The sequence below is a fragment of the Heteronotia binoei genome, chromosome 7 (assembly GCF_032191835.1).
Source record: "Heteronotia binoei isolate CCM8104 ecotype False Entrance Well chromosome 7, APGP_CSIRO_Hbin_v1, whole genome shotgun sequence".
NCBI classification, from domain to species: domain Eukaryota; kingdom Metazoa; phylum Chordata; class Lepidosauria; order Squamata; family Gekkonidae; genus Heteronotia; species Heteronotia binoei.
Window position 1 is genome coordinate 53,937,613 of NC_083229.1, and position 25,099 is coordinate 53,962,711.

At 43.0% G+C, this 25,099-nt stretch overlaps 1 protein-coding gene across 2 annotated transcripts in view; it reads left to right on the plus strand.

The window, feature by feature from the left end:
• STAU2 (staufen double-stranded RNA binding protein 2) overlaps nt 1–24,605 on the plus strand; it is a 228,102-nt gene extending 203,497 nt beyond the window's left edge. For both annotated transcript variants that reach the window (XM_060243645.1, XM_060243644.1), the window contains exons 14-15: nt 21,113–21,201; nt 23,479–24,605. In XM_060243645.1, coding sequence (XP_060099628.1) covers nt 21,113–21,201; nt 23,479–23,572 — 183 coding nt within the window. In that variant the 3' untranslated portion in view covers nt 23,573–24,605. The remainder of the gene's footprint in view (nt 1–21,112; nt 21,202–23,478) is intronic.
• Nucleotides 24,606–25,099: the final 494 nt, after the last annotated feature.

Here is a 25,099-nt window from a genome sequence, read left to right on the forward strand (position 1 = left end):
CCACTGGAATCAGTGTGCCATGATCTTGCAGAAGGAGACCCTTTATTCATTATTAGCAAAAGGAAAGCAGAGACCTCCTCTTGTGAAATGCTCAGCACTCTCTATACAAATTAACTGTGCTGGGTAGTGGAAACTGAGAGAGATCACAACCTCACAGGGTGCAGTCTATACCCTGCAGGATTGGGCTGCTCTTCTTGTAGTATTTATCAGTGCCCTGGCCTATTTCAGGAGGCTTTTCTTTATTTCAGCATTTTCAATAGGAGTGTACACATCTGTCTTTATACCCAGCAGCTTTCCTGGCCCACAACAAGTCTTCTGTGAGTTTCCCCAACCAAGCTCAGTGGGATCTCTGTCAGCTGCAAGATTTATGTCATCTTTTTCAATCCTGAGAACTGTTCCTTAAGCTTTTCACATCTGGATTTAATTGGAAAGACATTAAAAGACATTAAGTGTGCTGGAAAAGCATATTTTAGGGAGGATCTTTATAGACACTTCCATTAAAGGAGCTAACAGTTAGAGGTTGAAATGGGATGCAGACAACTTATCAGCCATCATCAAGGACAAAATTGCACTGCTAACTGCTTGACAGCAGTTCTTCATGGAATTTCTGACCCAGCATTCTCCAATACAAGACAGGAGCAAGGCACAATTTAAAAAGAAAAGATGCGCCTTTAAAAAACTAAGCACTGTTAGGCATGTTTGAGTTCTGATTATTTATTTATGTAGGATATTTCTGTGCCACATCTTCAGAGTCCTGCTCAAGGTGGTTGAACAGCACAACAGTATAAAATAACTCATTGTACCTAAGCTGCATAAAAGAATTCATAAAACAGAGCGATATCTTTTTAAAAACTGGTAAGATAAAATGTCTAATTATCAGGTCACGTTAAAAGATGTGTTTTGGCCTGTTGCCTGAAGGAAAGGAAAGTAGGCACCAGGCAAGCCTCAAGGGGGAGCATGTTCCAAAGGCGAGGTGCCACCACAGAAAATCCTGTGTCTATGGTTGCCATTTGCCTCACTTTTAAAGGCAGCAGCTGTAGAGGGGTGTGAGAAAAATCTTAGTCCTTCTGCATACTCAGGGAGGAAGGCTAATATGATCAAAGAAAGATGGTGGTTTAGTTCCAAGGCTCTTCTTTCCACCCAAACTAGAATGGTTAAAAATATAACCCAGGGCTTTTTTTGTAGAAAAAGTCCAGCAGGAACTTATTTGCATATTAGGCCACATCCCATGATGTCACTCATGATCCCAAGTGACATCACTCATTCAGTAGGTTACTTTCCACATATTGACACAGAATAGTATAGTACCATCAGCTGCATTTTATGGATGTGTGTTCTTACACAGCCCAGTGAGAGACCTTGTTTCACACACACACCTCAAACGTGGACCTGTCATCTCTGCATATTGCTCCATAACTAATTATTTTAATAGTAAGCAAACCAATCAGCCATTTATAAATAGTGTGTTTTTTAAGAAGTGTTAACATTTGGTGTTAATTTTAGTTCATATTACATTCACATTACTGAGTTTTCACACAGCATACAGGGAGATGCAGTCTCCTCATAATATTGTTTTACTCTTACTTTATTTATAGTCTGCCTTTCTCGCTGAGACTCAAGCTGAAATTATTTGTTCCAGTAAGCTATAGTTAGAAAACTTACAGTGCCTTTCAATGCAACTGGGCCTCTTTTGTTCAGAAAGGATGGTTTTTTTCCTTCTTAAAAGTCATATTAGCTTTTTTTTCAAAACACACACACACATTTCATTCACTGATACTAAGGAAATATTAAAGGGTATCAACAACTATTTGTTACAACACTAGCACCAGCTTGTTGACAGACCCCAACCAGTTCTTTTCCCATTCATTCCTCCTCGCCTTTGATTTTTTTGCATATTCGGGTGTCGCATGATATAATGAGCTCCTAGATCTGCTGTGCATTATGAGCGCTCCAGCTTGTGGACATTTCCCCTTAAAATCACATGCATAGAGATAGACATTTTTTTAAAGCACCCAGGCTCCTTGGTAACTGGCAAGTGACAGGGACAATATTGGAGCAAACAGCCAGTCTTTGCTGCCTCACTTTTAAAGCAACCAGCCCAACTGAAGAACTGCTTTGCTCTCCCAGCCTAAAGCCAGTCTCCTTCAGGGGTGGATTTTTGTTGCAAAAATGCCTTTGTCTCAAGCTCGTGTGCATTTACTCGAGACTAAGAGCCACTCGTTTCTATTAGAACCTACTCTGAAGTAATTCTATTTTCCCTGCGCACAAAGGGAAGTAAATATAAACAGACTGGCATCTTAAAGACAGCATTTCCCAACATCAAGCTTCTGTGGGCTACAGTGGGTTGGGAAATACCTGGAGATTTGGAGAGTGGAGCTTGGGGAGGGAGGGGGGGAACAGGATCTCAGTGCGGAATAATGTCATAGGATCCATCCTGCATTTTACCCAGGGGAATTGATTGGTTTTGTCTGAACAGCAATTCCAGTTCTGGAAGATCTCCAGGTCCCAGCTGGAGGTTGACAACGCTAGCCTACTGCTTCAGGATGCAGGGCAGTGGCTCTTCACTCACTTCCTAATGGGGATCTGCTCAAGAATGGATCTCTGAAAGCTTGTGCTGGAGTGCCACAAGCCTCCTGTTTTATTTTTCCTGTGGCCGCAAGGCTAAACCCCTGGCATTAAGAAGGAAATAGAATTGAATCTATATCTGAGAAGACATGGTTAAGATCATGCTGCATGTGGCTGCCTCAGCAGGACAGTCTTCTGTATTTGAAGCATGTGTAGGACTTCGCCTATAGTGACAGAACACATCAGTTTCTCCAGATCCTGCCCGATGCCTTTTTCACCCAGCAGGATCTGCATAGAAGAGGATGCAAGAGACCCCCCTGCAACCCAAGCCTTATCCCACACCACAATTTGCAGGGGGCGCTGGGGAAGAGCCCTGTGCAAAAGCGCAGTACACAAACTCCCTCTCAGGCCAGCACCTACAATCAGCACCCACACCATAGCCAAACTGACAGGGAGACAGATGGGCCTTGCTCCTAAGACGCGGGCGTGGAGGAGTCCCCTCCTTTCTTCCTGCCTCAGCCATCTTGCCTTTATCTGCTGTTAGAGGGAGGGAGGTACAGCTTGTCTGCAGCTGTGGGTACATGTGTGCTTTGGCAGTTTGTGAGCGTGGAGGTGCAATGCTGAGCGAGTCATGGAGCCAAAGAGTTATGTCTCACATAGCTCTGCTGCATTTGTTCTAAAACAGGCCATTCCAGCTTCATCCTGCTGGCAGACTTCTCCATGGTGAGCTGGGATCCAAGGAGCCATCACCGCAGTGCAGCTCTGCCCTGCAAGCCCAGCTATGAGAGGCAGCAGTGAGGCTGGAGCGGTGGCATCAGCGGGGAGGGGAGTGGGGGCTGGTGTTGCAGTGGGAGAGCAGGAAGAGGATGCCATTTGCAGGCAGTGACTCTTGGCAGCTGCTGCCTCCCCATATGCTCCCAGAACCCAGCACCAGCTCCCTGAGCAGCAACCCTGCCCTTCCATTCCCGCTGCTCACCCAGCTGCCATCACCTCTTTCCTTTCCTTCTTCTCTGTCTCATCCACACTTTGCACTGCTCTGAGGAAAGAGGCTGGGGAAGGGAGGAGCCTGTGGCTGCCTTCCAGGGATATTTTTGACCTGGAGCATTGGCCAAAAGAGCTGGAACAGCGTTCCAGTGTGTTCTGGCTCAAAAAAAAAAAAAAAAAGCCCTGACCATGAACCTGATCAACTGTTAAACAAAAGTAGCTAGAGTGAAGTAATGAGGAAAAGAGCCTTGCTGAAAAGAGAGAATAATGCAGTCTCATTTAGGGCACTTGTAGCAAGCTAAAGTCCTTTTTTATTTATTTCTTTTAAAAAACAGGGGAGGGGGACATCTGGGAGGGGACAACTCTAAGTCCAACACCCAAATAGAATTTTTTTAAAAAGGCACACATACAGTAGAGACAAAAATGTAATAATGGTAGCTGATCTATAAACAAATTTCTATTAAAAGTTTCCAAATATCTAAAAATGTCAGCAAGCAATTATCATCTATATATCATGTGTTTAAATACTGATAACATTTTAAGGTTTGGTAAACGACTTCTGAAACAAATGTAAAACAAACTGAGTGACTGTGCTCTCTTCCTTTCTTGCAGTTTCACACACTCACAGGGAAGAGCCACATGGCTCTGCCTGCTTGCCCCACCCACATCCAGCTTTCTTCCTACTGAGATTTAAAGGCACATACACCTTCCAAAACACAAGCAGTTTCCAAGTTTCTTTTAAGCTTGCCGAGATTTAAAGGCACATAGTGGCTGTTGTGGTGATGCTTTCCCCCTCCCCCGCCAGCTGGTTGGTGGTGGGGAGGAGCCTGCAAAACCAGGGGATCCTCCACTAGGACCTGGGGACTGGCAAGTCTAAGGCAACATCTGGTCGAGATTTGCATTATTTGTATTCATGATATCACTGCCTTTATTTCATCCATATGCAGAAAAGTTCAGCAAAAATCTGAATGTAGACCTTACCAAAGAATATTCTTTGCTTGTGCATGTACTTTGGTCCAAAGCTGTGTCTAATATGTGAAATGGCCAGCACTGAAGCATGTACAAAGGGAGTTGATTGTTCTGGCCCTCTCAGCAGTCTTCAATACTCTCAATTACTGTATCCATCTTTAGCCCAATCAGGAGTCTGTGGTCTATGCATGAAATGAGATAATATCTTTATTTACTAAAATACAATCTCAATTCACTAGAGCACAAGGGCATTAGAAAACTATATGAAAACACTACAAGGTGTTACAAAAATAAAAGAAATAAAACATATTGTGCTAGTTGTACAGTCACTGGCATTCTCTTCCCTGGAATGAACTCAAGCCCACTGGAACCTTGAAAAATAGAGGCTGGTCAAAACAGATTTTGCTCCATTGTTCCCTGTTCCCCAAACCATAGCTTGTATACTTCTTACAGGTTGATCAGACCTTTACTCTTTCTTGTCCCCACTAGAAGGGTTTCACTGTACCCTGTGGTGACTTTTGGAATAAGTTCCATGTATACTGACCTGCACCCTTTCTCCAATCAAATAAAGGTACACTTCCCAAAACCTTTATCATGTAACTCAGTATATTCTAATAGCCATTTGTCTTTCACCTTCCCAGAAGGTGGGCAGCTTCTCATTTCCATGCTGCCTGTTTGTCCAAAAAGAAAACTCTTCTCAGCCAGCAATCTGAGAAGGAACAGAGCCTTAAATTTATGAAGTTTATGGTTCTGTTCAGGACACTCAGGACTCCCTGAGTGTTAGTCATGAGATCCTGCATCTTTATCATAACAGGGCCAGATATATAAATAAGTGGCAGAAGTGCCTTCCAGTGACTTGTGAGCCATTTGTGGTGTTTTCTGAGTAAGGAAGGTCTTGCTACTATGGTACTTACCATGATAACATCTAGATTAGATTACTACAGTTCTGCAGTAAGAGGATGCTATTTGGAGTGGGACATAAGGACCTTATTGCTACAGCTCTACTTCATCTGCGCTGGCTTCCAGTCTGTTCCGTAGCTGAATTTAGGGTGCTCATATTGATCTTTAAAGCCTTATATGGCCTGGGACCTGCATAGTTTAAGGACCAGCTAATCTGATACAAATCAGTCCCAACTGTTATACTCATCTTCAGGGCCTCTGCTTCATGTACTCCCGTCATCTGAGGCTAAATGGGTGATAATACAAGAAAGAGCCTTCTTGATCATGATACCAAAATTATGCAATTTCCTCCCCAAGATTCCCTAGCCCACTTGATCTTCCACTGACTGGTGAAGATGTTTTTTTGTTTCATCTGGTTTACCCTAACTAACTCTACATACAAATGTTTTAAGTAAAAACAAAAAAAGTCTTCCTAATTGCTCACAAACAGCAACTGCTACAAGGTATGACCTTGTTGAGTCAATGTGACTGTTCTTACTGTTCTTCAGCATGAAGGCTATAACTATTTGCAGTACTAGAATTTGACCTGGCATACTCTTGCAACTGCTTGTTTTAGGGGCAACAAAGGTTCTGCAAATATTGATCTATTTTTCTAGGTTAACTGCTATAGTAAGTTGGCAATGGGAGAAGAGAATTAGTCTTTTTAAAATGTATTTGTTTGCATTATTTATAGTCATCTTTCTCACTTGGACAGAAGGCGAATTACAGAGTGAGTCAATACAATCAATGGAGGGGACATTCAGTAAACAGTGCAGGAGGGGGTTAGGGTTGTAGAACCAACCAGAAGCCTGAAAACAGAACTGAAGCAAAGTATAATTATTAACATGATACATTCAATGACGCAAAATTCAATAGTAGAATCCTAGTTTTAGCAGTCTGTACACGGTAATACAGACCACAGTTCCTAATAATAGAAAGTTTGAATCCAGTGGCATCTTTAAAACCAACAAAGTTTAATTATGGGTATAAGCTTTAATGTGCACCCAGAATTAATCATTGTTGGTCTTAAAGGAGCCACTGGACTCAAACTTTGTTCTATTGCTTCAGACCAACATGGCTACCCATCTGAATCTAAACTCCTAATAATGTTTCTAAGTAACTCTGTATCAGTACAGTGCAAGTTTATTGGTGGCACATAAAAACCCTCAGATAGTTCAATTTTGCTTATTTTGCAAAAAACTGTGAGAGTGGGAGCTTCCTGATCTCTTCAGGCTGGCCATTCCACAAGGTGGGGGCCCCAACAAAGAAGGCGGGAGTATGGACAGTTGTTGATTTGCCCATCTAGTTCTCAATAATAGCTAGCTTGCATCATTCTGCACTAATTGGAGTTTATGAACTGACTTTAAGGTCCCCCTACATAAAGCTCAGTCCCCCTACATAAAGCAGCCACCTTGAGGCACATAGTCTATGACAGTGGTTCCCAACCTTTTTGGTACCAGGGACCGGCCCCAGGGCCAGCCGGAAGGGTGGGAGCACCAAATTTGGCCTAACTGCCTTACCCTGCCCCCCGTGGCACTGCAAAGCCTCACCACCCTGCGCCCCCGGTGCCGCCGCCTCCTCCTCCTCCCTCCGTTTTCACAATGATAAGGCTGGGGAAGGGGCCATGAAGTGCCTTCCAGGTTTTGTAAAGGCTGACCCCACCCCCCCGTTGATCAGCTGATCGGTGGGGAAATCGTGGCAGCAGTTTCCCCACAAATCAGCTGATCAGCGAGGGGGAGTCGGCCTTTACAGATCCCAGAAGGCACTTCATGGCCCCTTCCTCAGCCTTAACATTGTGAAACAGAGGGGGGGAGGCACCACAGAGGGGAGGCGAGGCTGCATGGCACCTGCGGGGCATGCGGCTTGGTGGCCTGGTTACTAACAGGCCATGGCCCGGTACTGGTCCATGGCCCAGGGGCTAAGAACCACTGCTCTATGATATACTATAACACAACCAGGCCAGGCAAAAAAAAAACAGATCACGCCACAAGTTCACGTTGATCCTAAATGCTTCAGGGCTGAATATGACAGGAAAAGGTGGCAACAATGCACTGCAAACAAAAGGAATGCTGAGCTTCAGTGTCCGTGTGACTGTCGTCATGCTCCCCTGCACCCCCCATAAGTATTCTTCCTTATGTCCATTCTGGGCCTCTTTCATAGCTTTAAGCCACCACAGAAAGGTGGACATATGCACACACATGCGGGGGGGGAGCCAGAATCTGCTTCATCTGTGGGGTGGGTGGAAATACAACAAGGGTGGGGTGGTGGGTGAATGCCAGGGGTGGGTGAATGGGAAGACAGCAAGTGTGAGAGTGAGTGAATGTCACGGGTGGGGGAAGTAGTGGAGTGCCAAGGGTACAGGGATTGAGATGAAGAGGTGGTTGGGGGTGGCTGGTAGTTGGAGGGGGTTGGAAGTTGGGGGGGGAGTGAATGCCTTCACTTGTATGGGGATGGTTGGGAAGACTGCAAGGGCTGGGGGTACTCACCCAGAGTGTCATTCTAGAGGCCGTTGTATTTTTTTGCACAATGGGCCTGTCCCACCCATGCCCCCCCCCCAAACTGGTGTGGGACCCCCAGCCTGCCAACAGACTTCCTGGACCCACCCAGCACCCCCAACGCCAGCAGTCAGCAGCCCCAGCTGCCCCCACTTACCTAGGAGGCGAGGGAGCTGTGGCCGCAGAAGCAGCAGTCCCGGATAGCGGGGCAGGAGCAGGGGCCTGTGAAGACACTGGGGCTGGGAGCCACCCTGCAGACAAGTGGGCCAGCCCCAAACCAGAGCACAGCATTGCCTGGCCTCCCCTGGGACTCCGCAGGCCAGCGGAGCACCTGAGGAGAAGGAGGGGAGGGGCCAGAGCAGTGAGGGAGCATTGTTCTAGGCCATGCCCACATTCCAGGAGCAGCCAGCCATGGCCGACCTGGCCAGTCCCAGGAGAGGGAGGAGGCTGCTGGGCGTCCTTACCTAAGAAGGGGGCAGGGCCTGGGGAGTTACCCACTGGAGGGGAGGCATGGGAACTGGGAGAGGAATAAAAGGAGGGAAGGGCAGCCAGTGGGAGATCGATAATGACCTAGGAGTGGTGCTGGAGCCAGAAAGAGAGAGAGCCATGCAGAGGGGGGGGGGGGGACTCGAGAGACAGAGGCCAGCCACCCTACCCTGATACCTCCCAGCTGCCCCAGGGTGGGGTCCCAGGGGGCCACAAGCTGACGGCAGCACGAGGGGCCCCGGACCAGGTGAGGCATGACAGGGCCTTATTCCTAGTACTCTAATATTTGAGATCCATACTTCTTTATATAATCCAGTACTTGTTTGCTTGAGAGGCGATTTGGGGTAGTGGTTAAGAGCAGAGAACTATGATCTGGGGAACCAGGTTTGATTCCTCATTTCTCCACATCCAGGTGCTGGGTGATGTTGGGTCAGTCACAGTTCTCTCAGAGCTGTTCTTTCAAGAGCAGTTCTCTCAGAGCTCTCACAGCCCAACCTACCCTCACTGGGTGTCTGTTGTGGAAATACCTAAATCCAATGAGCAGAGCTGTGAACAGACAAAAACAGTCATTCTACAAACCTGAAAAATATTCCAGGTTTGCAGAAAAATCTGAAACCTTATGTGTGTGTGTATATATATATTGATTTTAGAAAACCCACAAACGGTAAAAGGAAAAACTGTAGCTTAAAAAAATGGAAGTCCTCAGTAGTTTCAGTTTCAGTTTATTTCAATTTATATCCCGCCCTTCCCGCCGAAGCGGCTCAGGGCAGCTCACAACATATAAAATCTAACAAAGTTTGGCTTTAAAATACATCAGTTTCCAACAATGGCTTTAAAAATACTTCAATTTAGACAATTTAAAACAGTGAAATAATAAAACATATCTCTCTCTCGGCTTGACTTTGCGAACGAAGATTTTAAAAAGGTGCAGTAGTCCACGTCTGCTGCAGGCTTGCTGGTGGCTGACAAGACCAATGCGGGACAGGCAGGTCCAGCCACAGTGGCTGCAGGGAAAAGTCTGATTTGGAGTTGGTGCTGTAGCAGTACGATTCTTCCTCAATCTCCTTTTGTCCTCAAGACCAGCTATGCGTGCGTTCTCAAAGGAAGAGACAGCCTGGTGGATGGTGTGCCTCCATGCTTTGTGATCTGAGGCTAGGTCAGACCACTGGTGATGGTTAATGCAACAGGTACCAAGGGATTTCTTCAAGGAGTCCTTGTACCTCTTCTTTGGTGCCCCTCTATTTCGATGGCCGGTGGAAATTTCGCCATACAGGGCAATCTTGGGAAGGCGGTGGTTTTCCATCCTGGAGATATGCCCTGCCCAGCGCAGCTGCGTCTTCAACAGCAATGCCTCGATGCTTGTAACCTCTGCCCGCTTGTGGACTTCAGTGTTGGTCACAAAGTCACTCCAGTGGATGCTGAGGATGGTGTGAAGGCAGCGCTGATGAAAGCGCTCAAGGAGTCACAGGTGATGACGGTATAAAACCCACAATTCGGAGCCATAGATGAGGGTTGTCATCACAACTGCTTTGTAAACATTGATCTTTGTGCCTTTTTTCACAATCTCATAAAACATATATAAAACATATAGAACATTGAATATTCAAAGGAAGTTTCTGCATAGCTTCAGTTAAACATACAAGACAAAAATATTTAAAATAAATGAATAAGATTCTCATATTGCAAACCTTAATCTCAAGGACTGAAACCACATCCAAAACATACTAAGTACTATTTCCATGGACAGCAACATCACCTACCAATGGGACATTGACCTTGTCTGGATTAAGTTTCAGTTTACTGGTTCTTCAGACTGTCACGGAATGCAGGCATCAATGCAGTAGCAGTTGCTAGGGAATTACAGCATTCTAGGGTTTGTTTGTTTCAGTAAAAGGCAGAAGCAGCAGGTTGTGCCCCATCCAGCTTGTTTTGGCCTTTGAGGGAGGACTCATCAGGGCTAGGCCTGGCTGTTTGCTACTGTTCAACAGCAGCCACCTTATGAAAGCCAGTATGGTGTCGAAGAAGAGAGAAGAGATTGGATGTATACCCCGCCCTTCACTACCCAAAGAAGTCTCAGGGTGGCTTACAATCTCCTTTCCCTTCTCCTCCCAACAACAGACACCCTGAGTGATTCCTCACTGGCATTTGCTCTGCCCCCACACTTCTCCTTACATCGGCACAAGTCATCGATTCCCCACCAGTCACTCCGCTGCGCCTCTTGCTTCAGGGCTACTTCGATTTCCATCACAGCAACTGGAATTCCAAAAAAACAGCATCCGGTTGCTGCAACAGTAATAGGAAGAAGCCACGATGTAAGAGGCACCTGTGGAGAAGGGTGGGGAATCTATTCCTTGAGCTGGCGCAGGGAGAAGGGGGGGCGGAGCAAATGCTGGTGAGGAATCACTCCCTGTGAGGTAGATGGAGCTGAGAGAGCTCATACAGAAACTGCTCTTGAGAGGAACAGCTCTGCAAGAACTTGTGACTGACTCAAGGTCATATCAGCAGGTGCATGTGGAGGAGTGGGGAATCAAACCCAGTTTTCCCAGATAACAGTCCACACACTTAACCACCACACCAAACTAGCAGTTAAGAGCTTCAGAGTAGGGTGTAGTGAACCCAGTCTGCCATAGAACCTCACTAGGTGATGTAGGGCTAGTCACATACTTTCAGCCTAATCTAACTCACAACTTTGTTGTGAAGTTATAAGGAGCAAAGGAGAGTAATGTAAACTGCTTTGGTCTTCACTGTAAAAGATGGGCTATAAATGAAGTAAATGAGAGGTTGGTGAATGGGAGGTTGGTGAATGGCTGAATGGCCGAAAATGAGAAAAAGAGGCAGAGAAAGGGGAGAGGATTAGGAATTGCCAGAAAGAGGGTGGTACAGGAAAAAGTTATGTGCCCCTACAAGTCCTTGAGGGTTCCTAACTATACATGGGTGTGGCCCAACAGCCAGCACTGCACAACTAGGCCATAGTTTTCCTTGGCAGAGGCTACCAGGGACAAAGCTAAAGTCAGAGGGGCAAATAAATGTTGGTTGGCTGTTGGGCAGGAAAGAGAGAAGGAAGTAGAAGAAGGGGAGAAAGGGTATGGGGGATTTCAGAGAAAGAAGAGGAAATAGTGGGGAAGAAGGAAATGAGATCCTTCTGGTTCCTGCTTCCATGTTCTAATAGCCAAGTAAGCCTAATCTGAGGATCTTTAAGGCCAAGATTAGACCCTTGAATTAACAAGACATCTTTCTTCAAACTATAAAAATGCTCCCAGGCTTCCTGAAATCTAAAAAGAACTAAATTGGAGTACCTGTTGTTTTAAGAAATGGATTATCTCAGTGGCCTTTGCTAAACAGCCACAACAGGTTTGGTTTCTGTCAGTAAAAGGCATGGAGAGGGGATAGAGAACTTTTCAGGACTGCTATAACATTTGTAAATTTGGTGCAATGTTATGATAGAATAATGTGTGTGTTATGCATACATATGCACACGCGTGCACACTTTTCATATACATCATAGCTTAATCTTGGATTTGTATGAGGAACATCATGCACTGCTGCTTACAAATAATTTAACATGTCTAGTTGTACAAAGACTGACAGGCAATACAATTTAAAGATCTTTTTACATGAGAGACAGTCATATAATCCTTCTTTTCTTGTTCTTAATATATTCTTAAAATAAACGTGATATTCCAAGGCTTTTTTCTAGAGCAAAAGTATCTGTAGCTAAACAAATAGTCCTTTGAAATAATACCCTGGCTGTATTTAAAGTGAAAAATAGTGTGTGTTTTTTTCCTCTTTCAAGAGAAGCAAAACAAATAGTGAAAAATCATCTTCTGTAAGCCATCCCAGCAAAACAAATGGATTTCTTTAATAGTTCTCCACCTACTTGGGGAGGGGGGCGGGTAGCATTCAGTGTCTGGAGTTCATTCACATGAGCTTTCCTTCAGACCTCACAGATACTATTTGAGTTACTATTTCCTATATAGAGATTCATTCACATACAATGTATGCCAGAGAGAGGAAGGGACAGTGCCTGGAGCCCCAGGAAAGATGGGTAATTACAAAGATAATGGATTGAAACTAAATTAGCCTTTTGCAAGCAGAAGACACTTTATGAGCTACCCCTTCCTGTAATAGCTGTTGTATATAAAGCTACTTGGTTTCACCTGGAACTATGCCACATTAAAATGCAGGTGAGCTGATCACATGATGCAATAAATATACTGGCCATTCCAAAATACGGTATGCACTCTGCTGTCCTGATGCACAGCTGTCCTTTTAAAAGTATGTTGTTGCTCTTGTTCTTTCTTTCTTTCTTTCTTTCTTTCTTTCTTTCTTTCTTTCTTTCTTTCTTTCTTTCTTTCTTTCTTTCTTTCTTTCTTTCTTTCTTTCTTTCTTTCTTTCTTTCTCTCTCTCTCTCTCTCTTCCTTCCTTCCTTCCTTCCTTCCTTCCTTCCTTCCTTCCTTCCTTCCTTCCTTCCTTCCTTCCTTCCTTCCTTCTAGAGGCTTCAGATTTTCAGCATAGCATCTGGTGCCTCTCCTCCCCCCTCCCCCCAAGTTTTTAAAAAATTGAACCAGGGGGTCCAATTCTATGAGCCCCAGAAGAAGGTGCCCGTGTCCTCCATTATTTCCAATGAAAGAAAGGCATTTAAAAGGTCAGCAGTCCCTTTTAATGTAATAGCCAGCACTCCCTTCAGAGGTCATACTTTTCCACCCCCAAAGTCCCCATATATTTCTTGAGTTGGACCTGGCAACCCTAGAAACAGATTTTGCTTCAGACTACTTACCCTCTCTGGAATGAAACCCTGGTTGTTTAACCTGGTAATACTGGAGAAAGCGAAAGCCTCAAAGTAAAGAAAATTGGCTTGTTCTTATTCTTGTGAGTAAACTGGGAAAATTGCAACAAAAATATATGGTAATTGAACAATTATATAGATTTGGACATTATACTATTTATTTATTTCAATTTATATCCTTGCCTCTCCACAAGCAGGCTCAGAGCAAGTCATAAACAACAATTTTACAAAAGCATTAAAACAGTTATATAAATAATCAAAACAATTAAAAACAGGTAAGATAAAATTTAGCAATCCAAACTCACTAGAAGCAGCTAGGCCCTAATAAAAACAGTAAGTTCTATTTAATGTGGACAGTGGGCAGCTAAAAGCTCCACCAAGGGAGGCCAAATAATTGGGTGTCCACCACCTCAACTAGGGTTGCCAGCTTCCAGGTGGGGCTTGGAGATCTCCCACTTTTACAACTGGCCAGCTGTTAGAGATCAGTTCGCCTAGAGAAAATCCAACAACCTAGGACCACAGTTCATATTACAGGCAATACAAAAAACAAACACTGTGATATACTGCCTAACAATGTTTAGTAAACTTTTTAAAGAGTCATATAATATTTTGTACACATTATAAAGAAGTACAGCTTAACAATATTACAAGAAAGGTCCAACCACTGAGCACCTGGATATAGGTTCATTTGGTCAAAAAACTGCCTCAGGAGTATTCCTGTTTCCTTCAGTTATCAGCCTCTTGTTACAATTCAGTGTTAATGCTCTCTGCAGGGTCTTTATTTTCTTCAAAATCTCTCATCCTCAGTATCACTGAAGTGTTTGTATTAGGAGCAAGCCAGTCCTGAACTTCTTCTATAACGGGTGGGGAACCTTTTTTCTGCCAAGGGCCATATGGATATTTATAACATCATTCGCAGGCCATAAAAAATTATCAACTTAAAAAACAGTGCTCTGCTGAGGGAGAATGATTCAGGCCAGCAAAATTAATGCAAATAATTGTTTTTCTATTTGAAGTCATGTGGGGAGAGCCTAATCTGGCGCACACACACACACACACACGGCCTGCCACCCTAGGCAAATGCATAGGTCTAGGGCTTTTTTGTAGAAAAAGCCCAGCAGGAACTCAGTAGCATATTAGACCACATCCCCTAATATTAGCATAATAGGTCACACACTTATTAGCTTATTAGGCCACACCATCTGGAATAATCAAGTGCAAACTGAACTGTGACAGTAACTTTAACAGGCCCTGCAGCAATTCTGGCCAGCCAGCCAGGCCCCAAGGAGGCTGCCGCACAGTACATTTAGGCCCTGTGATCCCTGCCTGGCCCCGGGGAGGCTGCTGCACAGTGCAGCTGGGCCCCACGATCCTCGCTGGCCAGCCAGGCTCCAGGGAGGCTTCCACATGGCTCGGCTCGGTCCAACAATCACCGAGGGCCACACCAAGTGACCTCGAGGGCTATATACGGCCCTTGGGACGGAGGTTCCCCACCCTGTTCTATAACCAGATAGAAAAACCATCTGGATTTTGCTGGCAAGATTCTTTCTACAACATATTAGGAGCAAGCTATTCCTTTTGATAGCCGTTTGATGCTCTCAATTCATGTATTAATTTAGGAGCAACCCAATCCTGAACCTCTTCTCTTACCAGATGCACAAGCCTTCTGGATTTTGCTGGCTGAGTTCCCTCTGAATTATTTTTATTAAGAGCAAGCCATTTCTGATTAATGGCAAAATGCTCTCAGTGCCGCTTAGGTGTTTAGTTTAGGAACAAGCCAGTCCTGAACCTCTTCTGTAACCAGATGCAAAAGCCTTCTGAATTATGCTGGCAAATGGAGATGGAAAGCTGCAATCTTCCTACAGAGAGGGCATTTGCTAGCATAATTCAGAAGGCTTTTGTAGACCCCATTCTCACCCATTCCTGCTCCATTTGTTGCTGCTAATGTAATGTACTCATTCTTGCATCGCCGTATAGATAGGGTCTTGAACTCCAATGAAGTGTCCCATGTGAAATCAAAAATGATGAAGCATGCTGATACTTAATTTTCAACAGGGAAAGAGAAGTCTTTCAGAGGCTAAGGCAAGAGGAAGAATACAGAATTAGTGTAACTCCCTGCTTAAGTTCTTACTGTATTCATGCCCATTTTTCTAAGCTCAAACACAACCAGAGGATCTGGTGCAATGCCATCTTCTCCCCTGCATCTCATTGTGCAGTCTTTCCCGTCCTGGCACTAATGTAAAATGTTGTGTTTTGACAGGAGACTGGCATTTGATCTTTGCAGGTGTGTTCCACAATATGAGAAAGTTGAAGAGATATAAAGGGCTGTGGGGGCAAAATGACTGTATAAGAAACGGATGCCCTCATTCCCTCCCCCACCTTGCACCCGCTTTCAATTGTCTGCCTGATTATTACAATTGCATGTGACAAAATTGGTTTCGGTGTTGCTGTGTCAGGCCAATTCAATATCATTTGTGTGACGCTGCCAGAGTCAGGCCAAGAATATCAAAGACAAAGAATATTTTAAAATACATGTGCAAAATTTAAAAAATTGAAATCCTTGGAAACTAGCTACTCCACTGATACACTAAAGACTGCTATGGATATTATTTTTAATTTCAAAGCTTACTTTTAAGAAGTTACATGCATTTTAAAGAAGTTGCACACCTTTCACTTCAATGAAATTCAAGAGCTTGAACATCAGTAATGAATTTTTGCCCATAGAGTTTAGAATTAGAATGAAAACCCTTTGTGGTTTGTTTTCAAAACAGCAGAGAAATTTAAAGCCAGATGTCAGTCCACTGACTTCAGTTTTCCAGAGCAGAACTAATTGATGGAGCACTTATGTTCACTCAACGATCTGCCTTTAGTTTAGAGGCCTGTTAAATGTTTAAGCTCCTGTCGCTGATAGCAGAATGGATAAGGGCCTGAGAAAGCAAGTCCCTTAGAACTCTGTCTTGACCACTTTCTGGAGCAGAGGTCTACGTTCTTGACCTACAAGTCTGGCAGTAATTTTGGGTTGGGTCCAACCAGTTTTTTCATTCAATATAATTGAATTTGCCTCTTTATTTCAGCTCTCATCCAGTTGTGGCTCATATTCATGCAGGTCCATAATCTCCAGCATAGACTTTAAGGGTATTCAGAAAGAACCATTCTTCTCTTTTCCACCAATAGAAAAGATTGTTGGATCAAGCCCCCAAATTCCCTGGCTGTTTATCAAAAAGGAAAAGGTAGATAGAGGCAGGAATGGGGATTGAGTGGTTGTTTATATAAACTTGTTCATAATTACCTTTGACGTTGTTGCCTTAATTATTACAACTTCCTTTATAAACTGTAGTTTCATAGCTTCTGTATCAGCTCAATCATAGGGGTGACCAGAAAAATATTGATTAAGGCTGTTTCTTACTCTCAGATGTGTGTGCCACTCTCAGTAAAGTGACGCAGGGAGATTCATGCAAGAGTACCACTAGAGAACACCTGAGAAAAAGTGGAAATGAAACAGATGTAAAAGGAGAACTACATCTGTATATTGTACTAAAAAGCAAATGGTTATTGTAAGAATGCAAGCTAAAATCAGATTTTTGAAGAACAGTCTCTGTACACAACTGCTTTGTGCAAGGATTACTTCATGTTACTAAATTGTCATTACAAAAGACCCAATTCCCTACAGAGAAACAATCGGGAGGAGGGTGGAATTAACAAATTTCAATATGATTTGCTAATTGGCTTAAGAAAAGCAAAAAAAAAATTACCCAAATGATTGGAAACATCCACTTCCAGCCAGATTCAGACACATATTTAGACTGAGAAGAGCCAAGACAAACAAAGAGCATCCTGTTGGCATTGTGTTTTTGGCATTGCTGTATCTACACAGAAAACAAGTGATATATGAAATGTGTAAAAGACATCTGTTTCATAACCTATGGGGCTTTGCTCTCAAGGCAGTTGTAAAATCTTCTGGGGGAGAGAAATATTTCTATATATCTGTGCAGATGCTATTTTGTAAGGAAAAAATCATTAGAGGAAGTGCTCAGTCTTCAGAAGAGGAATTTGTTCACAAAAATCATATCATATTCAGCCTGTGTCTCCTCTGCTATTCATTTATCAAGAGTTTGCTAGTTTTTAATAATTTCGTATATTGGGTCAGTTCATCCAAAATGTAATGAATAGTACTTAGGACATCATAGATCCTTACAGGTTTGTACCATTACTTCATCCAGTCCTTGTACATTTGCCTGACTTCTTGAGTCAGCTAACAAACCTTGACAGAAATACAGGTAGGTGAGCTGATATTGTTGAAAGTGAGAGCCTAGGAAAGCTAATGACCCCAAAAGATAGCAGTACAGCAGATCTTCACCAATAGCATATCTTATTCTGTCCTATATACTCTGACTTTCTTTTGTCCTGTACTTGCTTTCACTCTCTCTGCATCATCCCCACACAAATCCTTGATCCTCAGCTTCATCCACAGACAGGAAGGAAAGGAGATAGTATTGCTGATTTTGTGACCCTTCAGCAATCTGTCTTCTTATACAGAGGACATCGCCAGAAATTGGAGCTGGGGGATACAGTTATCAGGGGCACAGTTTAAACCATAAATAGGGGGTGTGAAGGCTAGATCAGCAGAGCATACCATCATCTAATAGTCCAACCTTTCCTTATCTAATGGTCAGGATAGATCCAGGTGGGCAGCCATATTGGTCTGAAGCAGTAGAACAAAGTTGGAGTCCAGGGGCACCTTTAGAATCAATGAAGTTTTATTCGAAATCAGTGCCAGCCCTAGATTATCTGGCACCCTAGGCACAGCTAACTTCTGACGCTCCCCCCGCCCGCACTGACATCACCGAGTCACATGGAGGGTGCCCAATTTGGCGCACCCAGAAGGCCAGCGCCCTAGGCAATTGCCTAGTTTGCCTAGCGGCAGGGCCAGCCCTGTTCAAACTGTAGGCTTTCGTGTGCTAAAAGCACACTTCATGAGACAGTGGTATGGAATGAAATTAGCAGTCCTACATGTAGAGAGAGTGGGCAGTGAATCAGTATGCAAAATAGTATCAATTAACAGACTGTCAGCTCTCCACATGCACAGCAATCCCAGCTGGGCTGCCCTCTCCTGCTGCCCGGTTTAAACCGGACAAAAGGAGAAGGCAGCGCAGAGCTGCATCAGGAGGGAGCTCTCAACTCCCCACCCACCCAGTTAATCTTGGGATGACTTCTCTTTAATCCGGTTTAAACTGGGCTGTAGGGTTGCCAAGTCCAATTCAAGAAATATCTGGGGACTGTGGGGGTGGAGCCAGGAACAAGGTTGTGAAAAGCATAATTGAACGCCAAAGGGAGTTCTGGCCATCACATTTAAGGGACCACACAACTTTTAAATGCCTTCCCTCCATTGGAATTAATGAAGGATAGGGGCACCTTCTTTGGGGGGTCATAGAATTGGACCCCCTGGTCCAGTCTTTTTGAAACTTTGAGGGTGTTTTGAGGAGAGGCATTGGATGCTATGCTGCAAATTTGGTGCCTCTACCTCAAAAAACAGCTTCCCCCAGATACCCACTGCTCAATTCTCCATTATACCCTGTGGGAATTGGTCTCCATAGGGAATAATGGAGTGCCCAGCAGACATTTCCCTCTTTCCAACCCCCCCCCCCTCGCTTTCTGATGATCCTGAAGGGGGGGAGCCTCCAAACCAGGGTATCCCCTGCCCCCACCTGGGGATTGGCAATTCTTCTGGTCTGCAAGAGAGGCCTGCCACAGTCGAGAGCCCCCCACCACCCTGGCTGATCCTTGGGCTAACATCTGCGGTGCCTTTAAAGTTTAAAGGGACTGCATAAGCCTGCCCAACAAATAGCTATGAGGCAGGAGTGTGTGCTCCCTCCTCTCCAGATCTATCCAAAATTTCTGAATATATCCAGGATTTTCTTGGGATTTTTTTGCAGTTTTCCCAAGAAAACCCATATACATTTGGGAAGCTGAAATATACCTGAAAAGTACTGATGAGGTATTTTTCAGGTATATTTTCAGCTTGAATAGATCCAAATGCATACCCAGACCCAGAGTGCACATTAAAAACTGTCTTTTTGTTGTTATTACTGTTATAGTTGCTGTTATGTAGCTTTTTAAACTAAAACTGTAAGATAAAAACTAAGGAGAAGAACTGTTCAGTGAACCATTTCCAATTATGGCAAACTTACCATACATTGTTAAAAGTGACAATAGTTAATTTTAATTTTTTTCAATAACTTCATGGTTTCACAATAGTTAACTTAATTTTGCAGTTACCATAGCACCAGACTAGTTAATTATGAAAGTATCTTTTTTGCTGTTTTAATGAAGTTAGAGACTTAAGGATTCTTCACTCATATTCTTCACTCAATGTTTGGTTATTTGACCAAAACTTTTTTTGACTAGTTAATGGCCAGCCCTTCATTAATCCAAAATTAACTGTTTTTAGGGTCTATTTTTAAAGTCAGATACACAAGTTTCACCTTTGTATCCTTGAAATTCTTTGAATAAGAATTAAAACTTTCAGTCAGCGTTATTTGCACTTTTGTTGTGATTTTCCCTTCAAATATGTTCTGGGTAAAGAAAGAAAGAGATGTTCCCACAAAAGGCTTCATTATACTGTAAGAAACTAGGTTAATATTTCATTAAGGTGCTACAAAATAACTTTGCAGACGGAACAAAACCAAAGTACTTAGTTAAACCACAATGAAACTTTTGGCTGCTTAATCCTATTTGCTTAGAAAGGAACTCTCATTTGAAATATTTTAAACATGTTAACAGAAAGAAGCCTCTTTGAAAGACTAATGAGAGATTTTTTTGAATGCCCCTCTCTTCCATTAGAAAGCATGTCATGGCATACATGTAGTACCCAGGCAAAGTTACAGCACTGCGCTTGCTTAGCTTCAACAGCAGAATGGCATCTTGCATCTTTTATATGTGGCACTACTCCTTTTAGAGTTCCCATAGAACACAAACTATAGCGCCAAGTCCCATTGTTTATTTTTGTTCGCTGTTATTCAGGAAAATATTGAGCATTGTGCAAATGTGTAAAAACTGAGCTATGTTAATGCTTTAGAGAATAGTAATAGTGTGAGTTATGAAGAACCAGAAAAGATGCATTGATATTTGCAGTTCATCTGTATGTTGAAGACTTTGACCTTTTTGTAAATAAGATGATTGTACATGTCACTTGTGTTTACAGTACTGTGAATTTAGGCTTGAAGGATATGTTTTGGCAGATCCATGACTGCAGCCAGAAAACATGGCCCCACATCTCCTCCTTTCTCCTGTAATGCCCATAAAGGAATGAGATCATACTGCATGAGTCCCTACTACACTACACTTCATTGGCAGCCACTTACGAGAGCAAGGAAACTCACAATGTGATGAAGTTACATCACACATTTTATATCTCTAGATTTTATTTAGGATAGGTAGAAAGAGATGGGGGGTATGAACTTTGTCAGCCACCTAGTATGTCGTACAGTCTTTATTTCTGGCTTCCAAGTAATACGTGAAGGAAGATGACAAGCATCTCTCAGCAATACAGAGACATTGCAGTGTTTTATTTTATATGGCCTATTAATGCAAACACCTCCACCCACCCCCATTTTTGCCAGGATACCAACTACTCTACATATAGATGTTTTGTGTTTTATAGTAGTAACAAAGCTGATACAAGAATAGTAGCCTTCATTAAAGTTGGACAATCCCATTTACACATGATAAAACTGTTCCTTTGTTCCTCTTTATTAAGATACATTTCTGATACTTGCCACCTCCTACTATGTCCCTGATACAGTGCTGATGTGTTAAAAACCCTCCATGTGCAATTTGTGCTTTCTGTGGTAGTTGTAATACTTTTTAAAGAAAAATTCCTGTGTTACAGGCAGCTTTAAGTGCCTTGAAACAGTTTTCAGAACAGGGCCTGGATCCAGTGGATGGAACTACAAAGGTTGAGAATGGATCTCTTGAAAAGTAAGATAATATTCAGTATTCTTATGTATTTATGAGATGTACCAGTTAAGAGTTTTAAAAATGAAGGTGGGATGCCCTTTACATTGCAACAATATTTTTGCTTTAACATTTGTATAAAGGTTTCAATCATTCGGCATCATTGCTAAGAACAACTTTCAGAATCACTTTAGATGTTTATTAACTAGTAGTCCCTCAGCCATCCTTTTCAACAAGGTCTTTTTACTGCACGAATGTTGTGCTTTTAACATTTAATATGTTATAAGGTCACATTTAAAGAATCCCCCTCATTGTCAGCTAAAATATGCCATGTAAAAGTAGACTCGGGTAGTGGAAAATGCCAGGACGTTAGGCCTCTCTCTCTCTCTGTCTCTCTAATGTTGTGGCATTTTCCAGCTCTCCCATTGGCTGTGGTGCATACTACATCAGCCATTGGCCTGTGAACTACCAGCCATTGGCCCCACTGGTGGACCTTTTAATGGCACCTGGTTTTTTGGCCATTGTGACAAAATATTGGACTGGATGAGCCATTGGCCTGATTCAGTATGGCTTCTCTTATGTTCTTACGTTCAGTCAAGACAACTTGCATGTCGTTGGCTGGGTCTGCTCCTCTCCCCCGCCCACTGCCAGCCCCAGGACAGATAAGCATTGGGCCACTGGGGAAATTCTAGACAGTCGTTGTTGCTAGGCAACCAATAGAAGCTGCTGTTTCTGCCAGTAAAATGCAACCAAGCTTGGGAAGGGGAGAGGCCTTGGCTGAATATAATGCCAAAGCAGTTATTTTCTCCTGGGGGAGACAGATCTGTTGTCTGGAGTTCAGTTGTGATACCAGGAGATTTTCAGGCTCTACCTGGAGGTTGGCTACCCTAGGCCTGGCAGCACCCTCTGAGTGCCCTGATGCCACCAGACTGGCATACCTAGGCCTGGCTGCTTGCTCCTGTTCAGCAGCAGCCCACCTATGACAGCCAGTGTTACTTAGCAGGTGCCAACTCCAGGTTGGGAAATTTGTGGAGATTTGAGGGGTGGAGCCTGGAGAGGGTAGGGTTTGAGGAGGGATGAGGCCTCAGATAGGTACAATGCCATATAGACGCCACCCTCCAAATCAGCCATTTCCTCCCAAGGAACCATTGTTGCCAGCCAATCTCCTGGTGAGGGCTGGAGATTACTCAAAATTGCAGTTGCTCTCCAGATGGCCGATATTGGCTCTCCTGGAGATGGGGAGGGGAGACTGAATGCCTTCACTTGGGTGGGAAGACAGCAAGGGTGGGGGGGCAGTCGGAAGACAGCAAGGGTGGGGGGGCAGTCCTAGAGCCTTTTCCATTTTTCCTCACAGTGGGCCTTCTTCCTAGTTCTTCATTAATTTAAATGCCTCACAAGGTTCTCCAGTGCAGTCCAGAGTGCTGTGTATATTCCACACAGTTCACACAAACTTGCCAGACACAAGTAAGATGCTCATCCGCTTCATTGCAGTAAGAAGGAAAGCCTGTGACTCCCTTTATGCTTTGAGTACTGTGCCATCAATGTAAGTGAATGGAGGAACCTGCAAGAATGGGGGAGTTTTTGTGTGTGCATTAGCATTCCCCAAATAAAAGGTCAAATAACTGTACACTGTATAGTGGACTTCTAAAAATGCAAGAACCAACCAGTGTAAAAACAACACAGTGGTCAAATTGAATTGTTTTATATTACCTGAAGGTAGTACCATATTCTTTGTAGCTCTGCTTTGTGAAGGAAGTGCTATGATATATATTCAGCTTAATGAAATCTGCACTTACTCATTGGTGTGGGTATCCTTGTGTCATGTTATATTGAAAAAAGAACAAATTTCCCACCATTTCCTCTTTAAAAGCAGTTTCTGCTTTTTAAAAAAAGTGGGGAAATCCATATATAACATTGTGTAGACATTTAAAAAAAGAAATGTTTTGGGGAAACCAGTTAAGGGCACTATAAGTAACCAAATGGTTCACACACAGGATGCAGTTCAATGGCTGCACATTCCTCCTTGCAAGGGAAAGCCCTCAATAAGCAGGCAAGGTAGGAGAAAAGCAAGAGATGGAATTTTCAACTGATATATAGTGGCTGTTTGTAAACTAATTTAATCAGAAACATTTACCACATGATCTCACCAGCATAGTATCCGAACATAAATATTGTTGTTTCACTCTAAAATGTCCCCCCTTGTGGTGACCTTTGAGTCTCATGTGCCATCTGCTAATAAAAACGTCTCAAAGATGTGCAACCCTGGACCTTACTGCTCTTGTTAATGTATTAATCTTTCAGACAAGTCAAGCATCTGGGAGAAAATGCAGACAATAAACAGACTAACTCAGGCACCATTGCTCAGGACTGCAAGGATTCAAAGGCTGTCGTCTAGGAGCCTCCCAGCACCCCCGGCTGCCACTGCATCCTTATAAACCTGTCAACACGCAATAGGGTGTATGTGTACAAGGAAATGAATGACTAATACCATTATTTGAGTCTTATGTGAAGACAACACTATTCTAACAGAAGAGATGATATACATGGTACTGTTTATTGAACAGAGGAGGGAAATACCTTAAATCTTTGCCTGTTTCCCTCCAAACACTGAACGTCTAATAATTCCGACTATTCCAGAGATAGCAAAATAATGACCAGGCCACTGGAGTTTTAAACAGCAAGTAACTAACTAAGTCTGATGAGGTGGAGGTAAGTTAAGTTTACAGTTGATTAATACTCTGGAAGAAACAATGCAAGAATCCAATGTGGACTTTTTATTACATTTTCGTAGCATAGCCTAAGTTTAGCTTTCCTCTTTTTTTAAACAACAAAATTATGCTTGAATATTTGAAAATTAACCAATGACAGTGCTGTGAGAGTTGTAGCTGTTGTCTTCATATATAGTCATACGGCTTCTCTTTTTATGCCAACATTATGCATTCTTCATATCCTTATGGAATAAATTATGACTGTAAGATACACTACTCCGAGTTGTTTGCAAAATGAAATTTTGAATCATGAGAAGTATCTGCTTAGATATGAATGGATGTTTTTAACAATGTACTCCAAGAGAAAGCAGCGATGGTATTTGATTTTTCTTGCCATGTATCGATTAAAGAGGCCCCTGGCCTTCCACACTTTCCTCCCTTTCATTCTGCTCTGTGTTGTATGAAGGCACATTGGCATCCCATTCTGTGTTTGGTGTTGACTCATCATTTGCATCAACTGAGTGTTTTTAATATCTGCATTCTGGCCAAGAACAGCAGAAGAGCATGAAAACGTCAGCTAGGAAGAGGGATAGAAAGTGGTGACACAGAACTGTATCAAATTCCACAGCTGACAGTGATGGGATTTGCACCTGCATTTTGTACCAACATATTTGAATTAATCAAGCAGACAAATGCAGTAAAACCACATCAGTTCATGTATACAGTACTTGTATGGTCTCTTTCTTGCTTTGTGTTAATAACACCAATCACATTTTCCCCTATCTCTTGCTATATACTAGGAACCAAGACTGCATTTTCTAGTGTGCTACTTTCTCCTATGACAAAATTGCCCCACATACTTTACTATCAAGTGTTTTTAGTCATGTTCAGCCCCCAATTGCATAATAAACTAATAAACTGCAAAAATAAATAATAATAATTAATAAACACTATAGGGGAACTGCAAATATATACATTTTCACAATTTGCCACCAGAAGACATAGAATACCTGTGGAGAACTAATTTGAAGTGTGTATGTGTGTAAGAACTTTCTTAAATATTCTTTTAAAAAAAACTTTGCCAAGACAAAGGCCGATTCTGTGATTTTAGTAAATGTTTGCTTTATTTTTTTATTTACTATGCTTATAGTCTGCCTTTCTCACTAAGACTCAAGAGATATTATACAATGTTCGCCAAGGCTATCAGTATGATG